This window comes from Podarcis pityusensis (assembly GCF_964106645.2).
Source record: "Podarcis pityusensis genome assembly, chromosome: 3".
Taxonomy (NCBI): domain Eukaryota; kingdom Metazoa; phylum Chordata; class Lepidosauria; order Squamata; family Lacertidae; genus Podarcis; species Podarcis pityusensis.
This window is the reverse complement of record NC_138026.1, coordinates 69509004-69527964: the sequence shown is the minus strand read 5'-3', so window position 1 is coordinate 69527964 and position 18961 is coordinate 69509004. Positions and strand designations below refer to the sequence as shown.

The window sequence follows — 18961 nt, the reverse complement described above, 5'->3', positions numbered from 1 at the left end:
CTGTTCTCCAACTGGAGCGCTCACAGGCCAGTGTTTCCCAGTTGTCAGCGTTTATACTACTTGTTTTAGATTTGCCTTGAGAAAGTCTTTGAACCTCTTTTGTTGACCACTGGCATTACGCTTTCCATTTTAAAGTTCGGAATAGAGTAGTTGCTTTGGAAGAAGATAAACAGGCATCCGCACAACATGACCAGTCCAACAAAGCTGATGTTGAAGAATCGTTGCTTCAACACTGGTGATCTTTGCTTCTTCCAGTACACTGGCATCAGTTCATCTGTCTTCCCAAGTGATGTGTAAATTTTTTCGGAGACACCGTTGATAATTTCGAGGAGTTGGAGATGGCATTTATAAGTGGTCCACGTTTCACAAGCATATCTAGTCCAGCGTCCTGTTCTCACAGTGGCCAACCAGATGCCTATGGGAACCCCACAAGCAGGCTCTGAGTGCAACAGCACTCTCCCCACTTGTCATCCCCAAAAAATAACATTCAGGGGCATGTTGCCTCTGACAGTGGAGGCAGAACATGGTTGCCATGGGGCAGGTTTGTCTACCAGTGATTAGTGCTGCAAACTGGAAGCTAGCCACCAATGAGATCAAGTAATCCAAGGAAAGTGACAAGGAAGGTTTCACCTGCTTAACTTCTACATGTCAAGCAACTACTCAGCAACAACGAAAGGAATCAACTTGTTTACACTGCGTTGGCTGTTGTTGGACAATTGGGGTTTTTTTCATGCACACAGCAGAGCTTTTCCAGTAAGCATGTGCTTCTTTTACATCAAAGCAATTATCAGCCTGTGTGTGTTTTACACATAGTTCTTTCCATGACTCTAATTCAGAGTGATGTATATGTTTTATAGTCGAGACATTATTTTACTGTGTATCAAATACTATGTTGATTACAGCAGTGTACATTTGTATTCATCTGCACAAAAGCTGTATGCCTGAGAACATCTCGCTATCTGAGGCTGCAGTCAGAGGAAAATATGTTCAGTGACACACACACAAAAGGATCGCAGTGACATCTTGTGGTAAAACTCCCAGGAGTGACCATTGCAAATGCTATGACACCAGTGACATGCATCATCTGCCTCTTTCCTCATGTTCAACTGGCAACAGAAGAACAGCACTGGCATGTTCTCATTTTTCTTTCATTGTTGTGCCTGATGTAAGCATAAAAGTAGTTTTTAAAAACAGCTTTGAAGAGGAAATGTTAAAGACAACAGAAGGATAGGCAAATGCTTATAATATGCTTTCCCTGTATAATGTCAGAATCCAAATTAACAGGCAATCTTACTCACAAGTAGGACCCACTTAGTTCAGTAGGTGTCAGGAGTGAGTAGGCAGTAACGCCATGCAAGTTGGAGTTCACTCTTTATTAGCAAGAGCACAATCTACACAGACCTGGCGGAGTGTCGGGCCTAATGAGCCTAGCAGCTCATACCCAGTAGGTCTTGCCCCATGGATCAGTTGCCAAGACTGAAAGTCCCTGCCTCCCCAGGATTTCCCCCAAGCAATTAGAGACAGCACCTGCATGCAACCAACCTCTCCTCCTCCCTCTTCATGCCTCTTCTGGTTCCAGGATACAAGGGGGAACAGGAGCTGGTCACAGTAGAAGGGAGAGACACCCATGACTCTTCACCAGCCTGACTCATTTCGACCTCTTGGCCTCTCTCCTCCCATCCTCCTGTTGCAGCTTCTGATGCTGATTCTGGACTGCTCTCTGCCACAGAATCTCCCAGCTCACTAAGCCCTGTTACTTCTTCAGCTTCTGACACCTCCTTTTCCCAATCTTCTCCTTCTTCCCCCTATGACCACTCATTGTTGTCCCACACCAATCCCTGGACTCTGAGCCTTCTTCCCTTGCTGGTTCCTCCCACCATTCCTCTACATCCAACCAGTCCATGACAATAGGGCTTATTCTGAGACTAGTGGGTACAGAAGTGCAGCCTAAGATACATTTAAGAAAAAGAAGCGACCATTGGCTCTGAGAAAATTTATCAGGAAAAGTCTAAGAGAAGTTCAGAATGTTGGAGTGCCAGCTAATCAGCAGAGTTGCCTAACCCAGATCAGTTTACCTTGACAACCGTTGTTTAGGATGGAACTCCACATCGCCTAGCAACAGTGGGCAAGGAGGATTCTTCTATTATGCCACCAAGACTCTGAAAAGTCTATTAGAACTAAAGTGGATAAAAGTGGACAAATCTCAGAATGACCACAGGCTCAGTGATTTTCACCCCAAATGGTGCTCCAGCATCTAGTACTTACTCCTATAGCACCCGCCCCCGAGTTGTGCCCTCTAGAAAACGATTTCCAGATCCAACAGCCAGTGATCAGTGAGTAGCATTGCCTGACCATAATAGTCCTAGCCTCAGTCCTCAGTCCCAGAGTGGAGACTGTCTTGGCATGAGCAGGCCCTCACATCTCCAACTTTGGCTTTTCTACCCTATCATCTACTCTGCTTCTTCTCTCACATATGTCCACATGAGCAGTAAGTGTGTCCCACTATTGGGGTACCTACTCTAGGGTTGCTGTATTTCCTCATACAGTTACCTTAGAGCAGCTTTCCCTAACCTTGTGCCCTCCAGCCAGATGTTTTTGGACTCCAGTTACCACCTGCTCCAGCCATGATGGTCAATGGTCAAGGTTGAAGGGACTTGTAGGTCGCTTCCTGTTGGGTGTTTACCATGGAAATGGTGCTGTTCACACATGCAGGTTTTCCGCAGCGTTCACACAACATCATCGGCATCGCAATGCCAACTCATATCCCCTGCCCTATTTAATCCGGATTTTCCCTTTCCATGAAAAATCTAATAAATGTCACCAATGACAGATTCAGAAAATCTAAAGAGCAGCAGGCTGGGGAACACAGCTTTAGAGTTTAAAGCGGGAAGAAAACAAACGAACAAATGGTACATCATCATTGTACTCAAGTTCTTAAAAGTAGAATTATCTATCGGTTGCCATGTGAATAATGTGGTTTTGTAATTGGTGGTAAAATAGTAGAAAGTGATCTCTTGCACACTGTAAATGTTCCCTCTCCATGAGAAGGCAAAACCTTGTATCTCTGGATTTTTCTGTAAGTAACAAGACTACATACATGCAGTTATAAACTTTGCTGTCCTGTTTTTCAAAGCTTCCATTTGTTACTGATTTAATATCTTTCTGAATTTTGGGCCATGTAATTCTTTTACTCTTTTACTCTTAACCAGAACAACGCAGTACACCAGCCTCACAAAGGGGAAATGGATCCAATATGGCTCTTGTTGTGCTAATGCCCCACTTGCTAATTAATTTGTCACCTTACATAGCATTCGGCTTCATGGGGAGAATTTTCAGGCAATAACCTTTCACTTTCATGGCTTATTCTAAAGAAATCCACCCACCAGAAGTAATATGTTACACATTATACCATTAAAGCACCCTCAAAGGACATTGTTTCTACTAAAGAATTCTGGGCACTGGGCAGTTGTACCTTGGAAGTCCAAAAGCTTAGTTCCCGAACGTTTCGGCTCCAAACATCGCCAACCTGGAAGTGACTGTTCCAGTTTGCGAACTATTTTTGGAAGCCAAGCATCTGACGGGGCTCCTGCAGCTTCTGACAACATTTCAAACTCCACTGAACTTTTTCTTGTCTTAATTTAATGTATTTCAGTGAAGAATACCCAGTCTGCTATGGGAATCTCATGTATGACAGAAGAGTGGTTCGAGGCAACACATATGCTCTTCAGTCATTACCTTGGGTAGGTCCTTTTTACACAAATCTTTATATTTTTCTTGAACATGAGAAAACAAGCAAATGGTGGTTGGAAATGCACACATATATCCAAGAGAACACTGTTGGGGCTGGTTCACACATTAATGTTAATCAAATGATGACTTCAGCATCAAGCAACGACTTGCATGTGTGAATGGGCCATCACAGGTTTAGCAGAGGAATGCTGCAGATTAAGAGGACATGGCTGACAAATATCCTGGGGTAAGCCATGTTTAAAGCATATGGAAAACTACTTTAGAACCTATAGTGGATTCTGAAAGTATCCAGGGATTCCACAGTTATCTCTCCAGGGGAGGAAGAACTTAGTTGGGACTGGAAAGTAAATCAGAGGGAATGGTTCCATTGAGTTCTGGCTGAAATAAAGCCCTGTCTACTGCCCAGGTTAGCTGCTATTTTAAGAGGAACTTTCCACCCCATTTCCCAGTGCCCTGCTGAAACTGATCCTGTTGAGATTCAGAAGCAACGAGAAGCCCACCAGAAAATGCTTGCCAGAAAGAGAGCAAAGGAAGAGAGCGAAGTCCATGCCCCTCAGGTTGAGATTCCCCAGCTCCGGGCCGATGTGCAGACAGGTAAAGCGCCAGAAATCCTTGTGCAGGGCTTTTGCTGACACAACTCATTGGTTGACTCTGACCCACACTATTTCAGTAAAGATTATTTATTGGTTGGTTTTATTTATATCCTGCCCTTCCTCCAAAAGTAGCCAATGGGAGCCATGCTCAGGGCCACTAAGAGGGGGTTTGAGCCCTGGTGGGGAAAAAATCAGACCTCTCCACCCCAACAAGGGCAGACCAGCTAAAAACATTTATGGTACATGGGATATAAAATAAATGTGTGGTCTCATTTTTACATTAATGATAAATATGATCATATCCGTACCTGTTGAGGATATTAAGAGCCTAATGACTTATATCAATAATATAAGCACCCACACAATCATTGCTGAACTTTCCATACACTTTAAATATTAAATTTATACATGTAACGCAACACAATGAGTATCACATAACAACTTTGTTATATTTGTACAGCGTTCACATACAAACGTGGCTGAGCATAATAAGTTGAGACTGCATTGTCCTAATAATGTCAAAGCGCAGAAGCCAATGTTCATATAAATACTGGGAATTGCTTGGTCCACAGCACAGGTTCACAAGCCATTATTCTGTGCATGCAGCGGCGTAGCGTGGGTTATCAGCACCCGGGGCAAGGCAAGTAATTTGCGCCCCCTAACCCGGGGCAAGGCAAATAATTTGCGCCCCCTAACCCGGGGCAAGGCAAGTACAGTAATTTACTCTCCCAAGCAGCAGCAGCAGCGAGGCTTCTCTTTCCCCCGCGCTCTCCTGGAGCTGCCTCTTTTCTTTCCTTTTTTCCCTTTCTCCAAGGCTTTTCGCTTTCTCTCCTTAATTGATTCCTCCTCCACACCGCAGCGTTTCCTAGCTGCTTCCCCCCCCCCTTCCCCTCTCTCTCCTCCTCGCTCTGCTTGCCTTGCCCTGCACCGGCAGCAGCAGGCGCAGCCAGACCCCCGCCAGCCAGCCCGCCCGCCCGCCCACCCGGCTTCCTCTCCTTTTTTTGCCCGCGGCAGAAGGCTTCGCTCTCCCCCTTCCGCGACCTCCTCGCCAAGCCGAGCGAGTGCGGGCTCCCTAACCCGTGGATTTTAGTAGGGGCAGAGAGCTGCTAGTGCGAGCGCGCCCCCCGCCCATGTTGCGCCCGGTGCGGCCGGCCCCCCTGGCACCCCCCACGCTACGCCACTGTGTGCATGCACTGACCATGAAACATATATTTTGGTAAGAATTACATAAAACATATGCAAGATAGTCGGGCCCCAGATCCCATTCTGAACCTTGGTAATTTGTACCAGCTTCCCCCACCCTCACCCCTCTTGTCAGCCCTGCCAATTTTAAATTGCGGAAGCTAGGAGCCCCCTAACCATAGCCTTCATTGTGTGACTGTTTCAGAATTGTACCTGGAAGAGATTGCAGACCGCATTATCGAAGTTGATATGGAATGTCAAACAGATGCTTTCCTGCTGAGACCAGACAGCCCCTTGTTCGTACCATCAAAAACTGGGGCAGATGTCGCTACACAAATAGAAGAAGGAGAGGTATTCAGAGCTTAATTTACCTGATAAAACTACCTGAACAGTAAAACCCCTTCTCCTCTTAAATTAAAGCATTCAGAAATGCTCTGCAGGTTCAGATGAAAAGCAACTAATTCTAATAGGATATCCGACCCTGCCAGATTTTGCCACGAAATGAAGCTAGAGAACAGACAACAGCTGGCACAATGGGATGGATCCAGCCATGATCATGCTTAGAGTTGACCCATGGACATCAATAGAACTTAAATTATGATTAACTTAAGCCCCACTATTTCAATGGCTCTACGCTAAGATTGAATGTCCACTTCCAGCCCACTATCTCCCCCTGCTAGATTTGTTAGCAGCCTTGGATTTTCTTCTGGACAGAGTTTGTTTTAAGTTCCAAATAATGTAAAAATAGTTATGACTTCAGCATTTGCTATTATTAGTGTTACTGTTTATCCATCATTTGCAAAAGATTAACATGCTCCTTGCAAGTGCCTTATCTAGGTTTGTCTTATTTCAAAAAGTTTTTTAAGAAGACCCCAAAATTGTTGAGGGTTTTTTTTGTTTGCTTGTTGTTGAACTTTTTTTTACAAAAGCATGATTTTTCAATTGACTTGAAATTCCATCCGGACGTCAATTCCGCCTTTGAAATCCACTGGTAATGTCTGGGAAAATCCGGACGTACGGCAACAATCTTGTCACCAATGAAAGGCTCATTTGTAATTTCAGAAATTGTTTCAGAAGTCAGTTATTTCTGTTCCCCCTTCATAAAACATAACATTATGTGTTGACTCAGCACTGGCTTTTTATCCTCAGCTCTTTGACTTTGATATTGAAGTCAGACCAATTGTTGAAGTTTTAGTTGGAAAAACCGTGGAGCAAGCTTTGCTGGAAGTCACGGAGGAAGAAGAGCTGGCCAATCTTCAGGCGCACCAGTTCGGATATCACGAACTGCGCAACGCAGAGCTGGCTGAAGTCCAGCGCCTTGAACAACAAGAGATACGACGGAATGAGGAAAAGGTATAGAGTTTGGATTTGATATCCCGCTTTATCACTACCCTAAGGGGTCTCAAAGTGGCTAACATTCTCCTTTCCCTTCCTCCCCAACAACAAACACTCTGTGAGGTGAGTGAGGCTGAGAGACTTCAAAGAAGTGTGACTGGCCCAAGGTCACCCAGCAGCTGCATGTGGAGGAGCAGAGACGCGAACCCAGTTCCCCAGATTACGAGACTACCGCTCTTAACCACTACATCACACTGGCTGGTGTGAACCCAAGTTTCCTTGTTCATTTGAAAAATTCCTAACCCGCTCTTCGTTCTGTAAAATCACAAAGAGATAGACATCATAATAAATGTAATACAGTCATACCTTGGAAGTCAAACGGAATCTGTTCCAGAAGTTTGTTCGACTTCCAAAATGTTCAGAAACCAAAGCATGGCTTCCAATTGGCTGCAGGAAGCTCCTGCAGCCAATCGGAAGCAGCGGAAGTTGCACCAGATGTTCAGCTTCTGAAAATCATTCGAGAACCAGAGCACTTGCTTCTGGTTTTCGATCGTTTGAGATCCAAAGCGTTTGAGATCCAAGGTATGACTGCACAGAGTGCCATTACAATCTTAGTACAGCTAATAGGAAACAAGTCAGGTAAGGCAAACCTGCCCATCTCCACCAGTCGTGGATGGGGTGATGAGGCAGTTGGGCTCACTTGACCTCCCAATAGCTGGGTTGCTGCTGGTTACTGGGAAGTGGGGAAAGGCAAGGCGGCCTGGAGATTGGCGCAATGCAAATACACCATGATCTTTATTTGGACCATTTATATACCACTTAATTACAATCATCTCTAAGTGGTGTACAAATAAAACAAAGAGTGGTATTCAAGTAAGTTTTATTCAGAGTATATTTATTGAAATAATTAGACCAAACTTTGCCACATGCATTCATTTCAGTGGGTGGAATTCAGTGTAGCACTAAGGAAATCGTTCCACCAGTTCAAGCATTTAGTTCTCTTTTCCCTTTATTATCCCTCTGTTTTATATTATGCTGTTAAATTTACCTTAATCCTGCTAACATTTTCACATGTTCACAATTATTTTCCAAATACTCCAGAAGCTGATATTGATGCCTCTAGTAGCTACTTAACAAATACAGTGGTACCTCTAGTTGCGTTCACCTCCAGTTACGTATCCTGTGGGAGTATTTTTCTGGGTTTTGCCACATGTGCATGTGCAGAAGCACTAAGCCGTGCCGCATGCATGCATGCACAGAAACACTAAAGCGGGCCACGCACATGCACAGAAGTGGCACTTCCGGTTACGAATTCCTCGGGATGCGGCCAGACCTCCAGAATGGATCCTGTTCACAACCAGAGGTACCACTGTTTGATGGATGAGGCATCACATACAAGTGGATTTGGGGCTGTATAGCTACATGCCACACTCATAGCATCTGAAGATTGGTTGGGTTTCACCAGTGGAATATGGCCAGAGCAGTGTTTTGGCAGAACTAAGGGAGCAAAAGAGAAAAGCACAATAGGGGAAAGAGGCAGTGCTGATGGTGCACCTCACCTGGTCACCTGGGAGCAATTGTCACTCACCATAGGTAACCAGGCAACCACTTAGTTAGAAAGCTGCCTTGTTTCATCAAAGGCCAGGCCATAAACTTTGCCATCAGCAGACAGAAATAGGTGTTATCCCACAAAGGCATGGTAAGATGTGGTGATCTAAAATACAAAACAGGTAAACAGAAATAGTTCCTTTGCTGGACTCTAGATCCCATCATCCCTGGGCACTGACCATGTTGGCTACAGCTGATGGGAGCTGGGATCCAATAGCATCTTCAGGACACAGGTTCTCCACTCCTCCTTCATAGATTTGCTCACTGGAAGAAAATAAGCTTTTGAAGGCCTGGGATGAAGTACATGCTGTATTCTTCTCTTCAGTTTCCGTTTCTTGTATCATTTTTTTCCCCTTTTTATGAAAATGGTTTCTTCACACATTGCACAAATTAATAAAGATTAATAAAGATTTTAATATCTCATTAAAAGTAATTAATAGGATTCTTACAGTTTCTTTTGTCAGGATTCAGCAAGCTTTTCAGCACTTAATTAAAGGGGGTTTTTTGTTTGTTTTAGAGCACTGGCATATTTTATGCAGAGATTGGGTAGCCATCTGTCATGTATGATTTAGTTAAGATTCCTACATTTCAAGGGGTTGGATTAGATGACCTTTAGGTTCCCTTCCAGCTCTACAATTCTATGTTTCCATAGAAAAATGTCTACATTTCTTGAAGTTATATGCACCCTTTCCTTATTATTTAAAGGCTCGCCGTAAAGCGCAGCAGGTCACCGCAAATACAAAGTCATCAGAAGTCAAGCAGAAAATTTCATCTCGAGCCTTTTCTCTGCGATACTTGTCGAACCTCATTCCTTCAGTCTTTAATGATCTTCACAATAAGGGTTTCTTCTTCGATATCATAGAAAGAGGTATGTATCATTTTTTATTGCACATAAGCTTTTAAAACGGGAATTCTGCATCACAAAGTTCAGGGCTGATTAACCCCCAGCTGAGGGTTAACCAGGCCTCCCCAAGCAATTTTTTTCTGGCCCCCCAATTCTGGTGACACTGGCAAAAAAGACAGATATTTAAACCTCTCCACCCAGTCCACCACCTTAACAGGGACGCATCTCACACCTCCCTAGCCATCAGATCAACAACCCTTTTGATAACGCCCCACCCCATGATCCATGGATCTACATGGACTGTGTGCTTATGTGTGTCCTGTGCGTACACAGCCTTGTGAAGGTAGCCACACCCACAACTGGTACATGGTTGGCAAAGGGTGGACGTGCCCCTCAGACCAAAAAACAGGTTAGCCCCCTGGTGGAAAGAATCAGCTAAAATGAACTGAACAAGGACACACACCTATCTGTAGACAGCTGAGATATTTTGGAGTATTAAAAAGAAGAGATGTATATTTCAGACCACTCAGCTTAGAACAGAAGAATCCTGGTCATCTTTGCTTGTTCCAAAATGAAGTCCTTCTGTGAAGCAATGTATAATTGAACTACCATAAAACGTGGTGATGCCCACCAATTTAGATGACTTTCAGACAGGGCACAAGTCATGGTGGCTATGTATTGCCTCCCCTCTCGGAGACAGTATGCCTCTTGAATATCAGTTGCTAGGCAGCACTAGAGGGGAGATGTCACTGCACTCCTGTCCTGCCTGTCAGCTTCCCAGAGGCATCCGGGTGGCTACTGTGTGGGCAGAAGGATGGTCTTGTGGGTCTTTGGACTGATCCAGGTGGACTCTTTTGCTCTCTTACATCATATAGATGTTGAGAAAGAATTCCTTCCATATTTGATGAGCGGCGTGGTAAAAAGAATGGCGTCGAACCAGCTAGGAAGAGTAATGACTGACTGTAAGTTAGTAGAAATAACCATAGAGAAATTACCATACAGACTGATTACAGAATAGCAAAGTCATGTCACTGTGATCAGGGACTCAGCTACATTAGTAAAGAAACAGCGATTTGAATGCACTATAAACATGCAGCACCAGATGGCACCAGAGACCAGGAAATTTCAAAACTCAATTTTCCATAGAGATTATTTTCTTTTGTTAACAAGATCTAATTTCTGACTTATTTTTCCTGTGTTTAGATCCACTCCAAGTGTGATCTCAGGTACCGTTCTTATTAACAAACAAACAAACAGAATTGAGCATTACAAGTATATTTCACCATGGCTGTTATAAACACACTTATTGTTAGAACTCAGCTTGCAAATTATCCATGAAGAGTTGATGTAGGTAAACTTAAGAGAAGTCCAAATGTGAGCCCAATTTTGTTTCTGGTACATAATAAGAAGGCTGATTCAAAAACTATTGAGAAAACTTAGAATGACAAGCCCAATAACAGGAATGTTTATTGAACTATTGTGAATAAGTAGTTCTGGGTTGCACCCCATTGAATTCCACTCAGTGACATTAATGGACCTTCATTAGCTGTCGTCTGTTAGCTACAGTGGGTCTACTTGTAGCTAATGTTCACGGCTGCCATATGTGCGGGGGGACACACACAATAATTTTGGGGTCTTCCTTCAAAAAGCTCAACAACTTTTAGGGTGTCCTGGTCTTCTTACTTTTTAAAATATGGGAACCCTCCAATGCTAGATGCAAACTAATGTTTCTAACTGTATATTTCATAGAATCATGTGGAGTTAGTGGGGATCTTATAGAGTATATTGTCCAACTACTGCTCAGTTCAAGAAACCCAGAGCTAGAACATCCCTAATAGTTGGCTGCTACTGAAAGAGCACCACCAGGGAGAGGCCACCACCTTTATAAGTAATGGATTTCGTGGTTGAATTGCTCTTTCTGATATAAGTCAGCCAAAGTTAAATTTGGCTCAAATGATTTGAGCAGTCTCTCATGCTGAAACTAGTGGGAAAGTCTTTACTTCAAGTCATATCCTGCCCTTCCTTCCTTTCCTATGTATTTAAAATTTCATAAACGTGCCTAATGGGACTTTTGACTGTCTTAGGGCAGCAGACCCAGGCACCCCAAATTTCAGACATGATTTGCTGTGCTGGGGAATCATGTATGTGCCACTGGTTTTTTTAGGACATGCAAATCTAAAGACAATACAGTGCTTTTTTCTGGGGGGACATAGGGGTATGCACATAGCTGTCAACGTTTCCCTTTTTTAAAGGGAAATTCTCTTATTCCGAATAGGATTCCTCACAAAAAAAGGGAAAAGTTGACAGCTATGGGTATGCATACCCCTAAAATCTTTGTGAATCTAAGTTTTGCCTCATTGAGGAGCCGTATTTAAATAGAAGTAGGAAAATTAGAGTACCCCTAAACATTTTTTTAAGGAAAAAAAGCACTGGGCATATGTATCTCTTGACTATCATTGATCTTCCTAAGGAACTCCGAAAACAAGACAACACCCAAAGATGAAAAGCACTTTCCTGCACATGTAAACCTCTGTTTCTTTCATTTTCTAGCCTTTTTGCATTTAGTTTCTGACCTATGTATGTTTTATGAACTATGTATTCTTTTCCTAATGATATCTAATTATCCCCTGAGCCCTTGTGGACAACTATGCATCAAAATAAATCAGTACAATTGCCGTGCCGACTATAGCTTCAAAGAAATTATCTAAATGGCTCATTGGATAAACTTCCATTCAAAGCAATTAAATTTTCAGGCTTAATTAATGACGTGGTTGGAAAGAGGTTGAAGGACTTTGCCGAAAATCAGCCAATTGGTCGCCTACCACGACGTCAAAAATCGTGGAAAAATGCTCGTTTCCCTACTACTGGAAAGTAAAGTGGCTAAACTCCAAAGAAGCAGGTAATGGGAAAGAAATTAGGTATTGGTCCTATCAAAATGATATACAGCCTGATGATAATAATCTCAGTGACTGCTGATGGCCCTGCAGGGACCAGGGCCGCACTGCCTAGGCAGCGAGATCAGAAAATTGCCTCAGGTGGCAGATCCCTCCTCTTGTGCCTTCTCTGCGCCTGGCTGCCTGCTTTGCCAAAATCTGCCACTGCCTCCTCCATGCCTGCCTGCCACAGCTGTCTCCAAGGCTGCAGGCAGACACTGAGGAGGAGGAGGCAGGCGGCCGCAGAGGAGGAAGACAGGTGGGCACGGAGGCAGCAGCGGGGAGGGCCAGCATTTTCTGTTTGGCCTGGAGTGGCAGGACATCCATGGCTGGCCCTGGCAGCGACAGTTTTTAATGGGATCACAGCTGGGGAAAGAAAGCTAAACCTCCCCTACACATCCACTGTAGTGCCCATGAAAATGACTCCACCCTCCCCAAACACATGCCAGGTATTTACAAATCCAGATGTCTTTGCTAGCTATGTAATTAAAGTAATGTTTACTTAGGCCCTGAGATAATGAAGACACGGAGGGATCTGACCAAAATTAACTGCATTCCACTCACAATTGTTTAAATGACAGAAGGCGCATTCAGGCATTATTAGAACTGAGGTGAAAGAAGTTGTGCGAATGCTGCAGGCAGCAGCCCTGTGCTCACATACCCGTTTGTGGCTTTGCTAGATCCAGTTTCAACCTTCACTTGTTCAGCAGAAAAATATTCTGCACATGCTCAGTTAAAGGTGCTTGGGTGCCTCCTTGGGACTGCAAAACCTCATTACGCAGGTCTCCTCACCTTAGGCAAGCTTCTGAGGGCATTCAGCTACATATTCTTAGAAGCTCCCTTCAGTCCTTTGCATTGAAGATGCAAAGGTTGAAAACAGCTTCCATGTGGATGTTTGCGGGTTGGGGGTGAGGTCTGTGTGCATGGCCCCCAAAATTATTGCAAGTTATTGCAATTAATGATGATGATGTTCTTGTATTACCCCAGCTATTCTGGGCAGCTCCACTGGGCGTCTTAACAACGCCAGTTCTAATAACACCAGAATAAGGCTTCTGTTAAGAACGTGTGTGTGTTTTATTCCCATTCATATGGATGAGATTTTAAAACGTTTTAACACTGGCTGGATCAAACCTTTAACACATAACTTTAAAATAGATTTTAATCCCTGCACTGAAGTTCAGTACGTTTTACCACTAGATGTCAGTAATGCCATTAGAAACCGAAAATTACACACCTCTTGATGAATGCTTTTGCTTTTACCCACAAACCCTCTGGCTTGCTGAAGGTGTATGCATTCCTTAATAGAGCAATCTGATGCATGCCTACTCAGACTTGTTGAATCCAATGGGACTTGCTGCCAAATAAGCGTGCATAAGATTGCCCACACTGGGGTAATAATCAGGAGTTTAAAGACAATTTGCGGTTGCTGTTGCATCTTTCACAGTCACTCTGGCCAACTTTTATCAGTGAAAAACAAGGCCAGAGTTTGTGTTGGGGTGTAACTCAGATTGTTGTTATCAACACACAATGCCCCCCAAAAAATCCTATATATGAGCTAGGTTTCCTTGGGAATTCAAACAGCCAGGTCAGGAGCATATCTACATGTGTAATTCCAATTATCCTTTTGTGATAATCTCGAGTAGTATGTCTGTCTCTGTTATGGGTGGAGAACCTGTAGACCTCCAGCTGGTGCTGGATTGAAACTTCCAAAGTGGCCATGTTCACTGCAGCTGGTGGAAACTAGACTCCAACATCTGGAGGGCCATGCGTGAGCCACTCCTCTTTGAGCATGTACCAGTCATAGTGGTGAATCACATCATTTACATGTTGAAAGACTCTTGGGAACAAGAGAAATCTGCATTGTCTCCCAGTACGTTTCCGAGCACAATTCAAAGTGTTGGTGTTTGGCCATTTACAATGTTAGCTTGCCCCAAATCATGCAGTTTTAGGGTGGCGCAAATGGTGTGGTGGCACTGGGCGCCACACTGCAGGGAGCACTAAACAGTGCTGTAGAACAGAGCGCAAGAGGCTTGGGAGGAGCTGAATTTTGGCATTACACAAGGCACCACTGAAATTTGAGAGCACAATGTCTGCCACTGCCAAAATGCAATGGTTCATCCGCTGCCCATCCCCAAAGAATGTCTGAAGACATGGCAGAAAGAGAGGAGAGTGACTGAGGGAACAGCGGCAGAGGAAATGTGTGGAACTACAGTGGCAAGCAGCAGCACTGGACAGGGGAACCTGGTGGACATTAGATGGGAGCCCATGGGTGACACCTACTGAAGTCTAAGTCAGACTGAACATTCCTTTCACACAGCTCTTCATAATAGTCTTCTTGCCAGTGTGGTGTAGTGGTTAAGAGCGGTAGTCTCGTAATCTGGGGAACCGGGTTCGCATCTCCGCTCCTCCACATGCAGCTGCTGGGTGACCTCGGGCCAGTCACACTTCTTTGAAGTCTCTCAGCCCCACTCACCTCACAGAGTGTTTGTTGTGGGGGAGGAAGGGAAAGGAGAATGTTAGCCGCTTTGAGACTCCTGAAGGGGAGTGAAAGGCGGGATATCAAATCCAAACTCTTCTTCTTCTTCTTCTTGCTTATGATGTGTCTGATCAGAATTTGCCACAACCAATATCTGCTGATGAGTAAGCCTTCTTAAGGAATGCACATTTGCAGGGGGATGCTGAGTCACATTAATGGATTATGCTAGGTGTGGTTATGTATCAGCTCTTAGACCTGGAAATCTTGGCCAGTTATAATAGGGAAGAACTGAGACCCTTCTTCTTTTCTAGAATCTCTAGATATTTCTGATATATAGGAGCCAGAGCAAGCTAGTTTTATTTTTAATTCATTCATTTAAACAATTTATATTAACGACAATAGTCCCTAAGCAGTTTACAAAGCTACAGTATAATGCTACAATGAATACATTCCTTTTAAAACAGATCTGGACCCAGGGATGGGGAATGTGTAGTCTGTAGATGGCAGCTGGACTGTAACTTCCATCATCCCTGAACAAACAGCCTGGGGCTGATGGGAGTTGGAATCCAACCATGTTCCCACTGAAATCAGACATGCACTTACCATTTTGGTATTTCATCACTGACTGAAAACATTTCTGTTTTGCCAAGCATTTTCAGAGAATTAATTTGATTCAGTGTCAGTCATTTGTTCTCTGTTTCCTTATTTCATATTTTTATGAATTTTTTTTAACACCACGGTTTTTAAAAATGTGTTGGCAGTTTGGAAATACTTTTATAAACTGGCTAAAAAAATAAATCTGAAAGAACACTATCCCATATGTAACCTGATGTAGTTGGAGGACTGTTTTCTGTATTCCAGAGGTGGCGCTGTGTCTTTGTTTTGCCACAGTTACACTTCATCTATGGGCAGAGGTGTAAACCAGGGGGAGTTGGGAGGGGGGTTCTCGTTTTCAGGGGTTTTTTCTGGCTGAGTCAGACACTGTGAGCTGAATGCATCAGACCAGGTGGAACAGCAGGATGTATTTACTCTGCCACCTCAGGTATACCTCAAAAGCATGTGTATTGCTATGCCAACAGTTCAAGTGGAACCTTGCCACTTAAAAGAGCACCGCTGCATTCCACTGTCAAAAAGCAGTGTAATCTTTAACCACACCTGAAAGCAGCCCCACCTTTTCAAAACTGAACCTCTCTTGTGCCAGCTCTGTAGAACAATCTGAAGTTGTTAATTAAGCCCATGTTATAAAGCCAAGTTTGAAAGTGAAGTACCGAGAGAATTAATTATTACATTTTCCGAAGGGTCTAAGTGATGCTCCTTCAAGCCTCACTGTCTGGGCAGCAAGTCTACATGTGTAGATTTCTTTGGCTCTCTAATTCTTTGGAGTAAATGAAGCAGTGACTTGCATGGAGCAGTCAGCCCCACTTTGCCAGGTGACGCTGTAACTCAGTGGTGAAGCTTAGGCTTTGCCATGTCAAAAGATCCCAGGTTCAATCCCTATCTGAAACCCTGGAAAGTTGCTGCCACCCTGTGTAGACAATACTAGGCTAGATGGGGACCTTCTGGATGCAAAGCAGATGCTCTGAATGATCAACAAGTAGGTACAATGGTACTGTCTAATAACAAAGGTTTGGATTTGTATCAAGCAATTCTTTTTCATATATTTATATCACAGCAAAGTTAAGAAATTAGTGCGTCTGATTTCAGTGGGAAAGTTAAGCAGGTGTTTAACTTTCTCCTGCCGAAGTCAATGTTGAACTTTTAAATGTTTGGCTGGATCGTGTCGTAAGTCTTGATGCAATGTACTTTTAAGATAATGGTGTGAACTGGAGATGATAAAACAAAAGAATGAATAAAATCAAGCACTTCCTAAAAAGTGATGTAGAGCCAAGTTCTCCAAACCCTTTCCAGGTTGTCAATGTCCTTGCTTACATATTCAAAATGGGCTCTCTCCAGTGTGAAGGTTGTAAAGCATTTTTAAATACTTAGATGATAAAAGAGACAATGCACAGTTTTAACATAAACTTTTCTGTGTTTTAACAGGGATCTTTAATATATTCAAGAAGATTGCACATCGTTATCTGGGAACATCAACCAAATATTGAATTTGTCCTGCTGAAAATTATCCCCAGGGCAAATAATAAAATGAAAATTACTGTTTTGGTTTTTTCCTAATGTTGGCAAACTTGATAATTTTATTACAACAAAATTGTTTGTTCTAATCTTAACTGTATGTTTTGCCCTTATTTCTCTTATTAGTTATTGTTATTGTTGTAATCAACAGGATAGTAAGCTTTTAAGATGAGAAGAAAATTACATAAATGTTGCATGTGTGTATTTTTCAGTACTTAGGGGGTGAGATCCAAGGTAGATCCAAGCAGGGATCTACTCACACAATGGGACTTCTGCTTCTGCTTCCTCTTGCAGTCTTCCTTAAGCTCACCAAATCTGTGCTGAACTGTTGGCACAGATTTGGGGGAGATGTGGGGGGACGAGAAACCAGAAGTCCCGCTGTCCAAGCAAATTTTCATTGCCCTAGCAGGCAGACATCACCGGATGTTGCCCAGAGCTTTGAGTATGCTGTTTTTATTCATTTTAATATTGTTGCATTTTTAATTGTTTAAATGTTGTTTAATGCTCTAGAAGTGCTGTGGAGAAAACGTTTCTGAAGGGTGTAATATAAATCCTATCACTGATAAGTAGAAGCAGATTGTACTCATTCTTTATATGTGTGTGTTTCATTCAGGGGCGGCACATGCTGTTTTGCTGCTTGAGCCGAAACAGAAAGCGCTGCCTTGCCCTGCCACTGCAGCCCCCACTGTCATACCTGCTGCCGCTGGAGCCGCTTCTCCACCTGCCCTGCCACCTCTGCCGCTGGTGAAGCGGTGCCATCATTGGCGTCAATTTTGGGTTGGATCTCACCTGATTGGGCCGAAACGAGTGCTGCTACTGCACTGGCGGCAGGGCAGATGGGGCCCCTGCAGGACTAATGCCTTGGTGGCTGCTTCTGCCTAAGACAGCTTCCTCAGTCGTTCTAATGACTGAGCTGGCTCTGGTTTCATTGTGTAAAGAGAATTTAAATGCATTTTAAAAATAAATGAACGTTCTACAGTTAGAAACCGCTTCCTTATTTTGTGATATACTGCAACCCCACCTCCCCCATTATATTTCGTTAAACTATGGATTGTGAAGTTTAGGCCTGCAGAACATGCAAGGGCAATTCTGCTTTTTCCCTCTGTTTCATTTCTGTCTTCAGAAAGCGAGAATCATAGAATCATATAATGGTAGAATTGGAAGGGATCCCAAGGATCATCTAGTCCAGCCTCCTGCAATGCAGGAATCACAGCTAAAGAATCCCTGACAGATGGCCATCCAACCTCTGCTTTAAAACCTGCAAGGAAGGAGAGCCCACCACCTTCAGAGGGAGTCCATTCCACTCACTGTTTTTTTGAAAGAAAAATCGGTGTCTGTATGCTTTCCTTTGCCTGCAGCCACAGGAAGCAGCAGCAACAGAGGAGGAGATGGCAAAGGTGCAGGGAGGGGCGGAGCAAGCAAATGCGGGCGCAGGCATGTGGCAGCAGCAAAATTGGGGGGGGGGTTGAGAGAGAGAGGCGGCGGTATGCCGTACAGACCGAAAAAAGCACTGCTTCCATTGTCAAACAGCTCTTACCATTAGAAAATTCTTCCTAATGTTTATTTGCAGTCTGCTTTCCTGGTGGCACTGTGGGTTAAACCACAGAGCCTACGACTTGCCAATCAGAAGGTCAGCTGTTCGAATCCCCGCAACGGGGTGAGCTCCCGTTGCTCGGTCCCTGCTCCTGCCAAACTAGCAGTTCAAAAGCACACCAGTGCAAGTAGATAAATAGGTACCGCTCCCGCGGGGAGGTAAATGGTGTTTTCGTGCACTGCTCTGGTTTGCCAGAAACGGCTTGGTCATGCTGGCCACATGACCTGGAAGCTGTACACTGGCTCCCTCGGCCAATAAAGTGAGATGAGCGCTGCAAACCCAGAGTCGGCCACGACTGAACCTAATGGTCAGGGGTCCCTTTACCTTTACTTCCTGTAATTTGAATCTGTTGGTCTGGTTCCTTCTGGAGCAGCGGAAAGAGGGGCTTTTCTTTTCTTTTCTTTTCTTTTCTTTTCTTTTCTTTTCTTTTCTTTTCTTTTCTTTTCTTTTCTTTTTTTTTGCATTTAGAGTATAATTTATTTTCCGGGGGCAAAGAATCAAACTACATGTGAAGCA

At 43.8% G+C, this 18961-nt stretch overlaps 1 protein-coding gene across 1 annotated transcript; it reads left to right on the top strand.

The window, feature by feature from the left end:
* Positions 1 to 2143: 2143 nt before the first annotated feature.
* On the top strand, positions 2144 to 16946 carry RSPH3 (radial spoke head 3). Its single transcript, XM_081000051.1, has 9 exons — positions 2144 to 2333; positions 3653 to 3740; positions 4200 to 4344; positions 5731 to 5876; positions 6675 to 6878; positions 9174 to 9336; positions 10188 to 10274; positions 12066 to 12211; positions 16762 to 16946. Exons 1-8 carry the CDS (start codon positions 2209 to 2211, stop codon positions 12185 to 12187), a joined length of 1080 nt encoding a protein of 359 aa, XP_080856177.1. The 5' UTR covers positions 2144 to 2208; the 3' UTR covers positions 12188 to 12211; positions 16762 to 16946.
* Positions 16947 to 18961: the final 2015 nt, after the last annotated feature.

Bases quoted from the DNA above. Each gene is read 5' to 3' on its own strand.
- RSPH3 (XM_081000051.1), top strand. From the start codon at position 2,209: ATGACCACAGGCTCAGTGATTTTCACCCCAAATGGTGCTCCAGCATCT. The intron at 3,741-4,199 runs GTAGGTCCTTTT...CCCATTTCCCAG, and splicing joins CTCTTCAGTCATTACCTTGG to TGCCCTGCTGAAACTGATCC. The intron at 9,337-10,187 runs GTATGTATCATT...TACATCATATAG, and splicing joins CTTCGATATCATAGAAAGAG to ATGTTGAGAAAGAATTCCTT.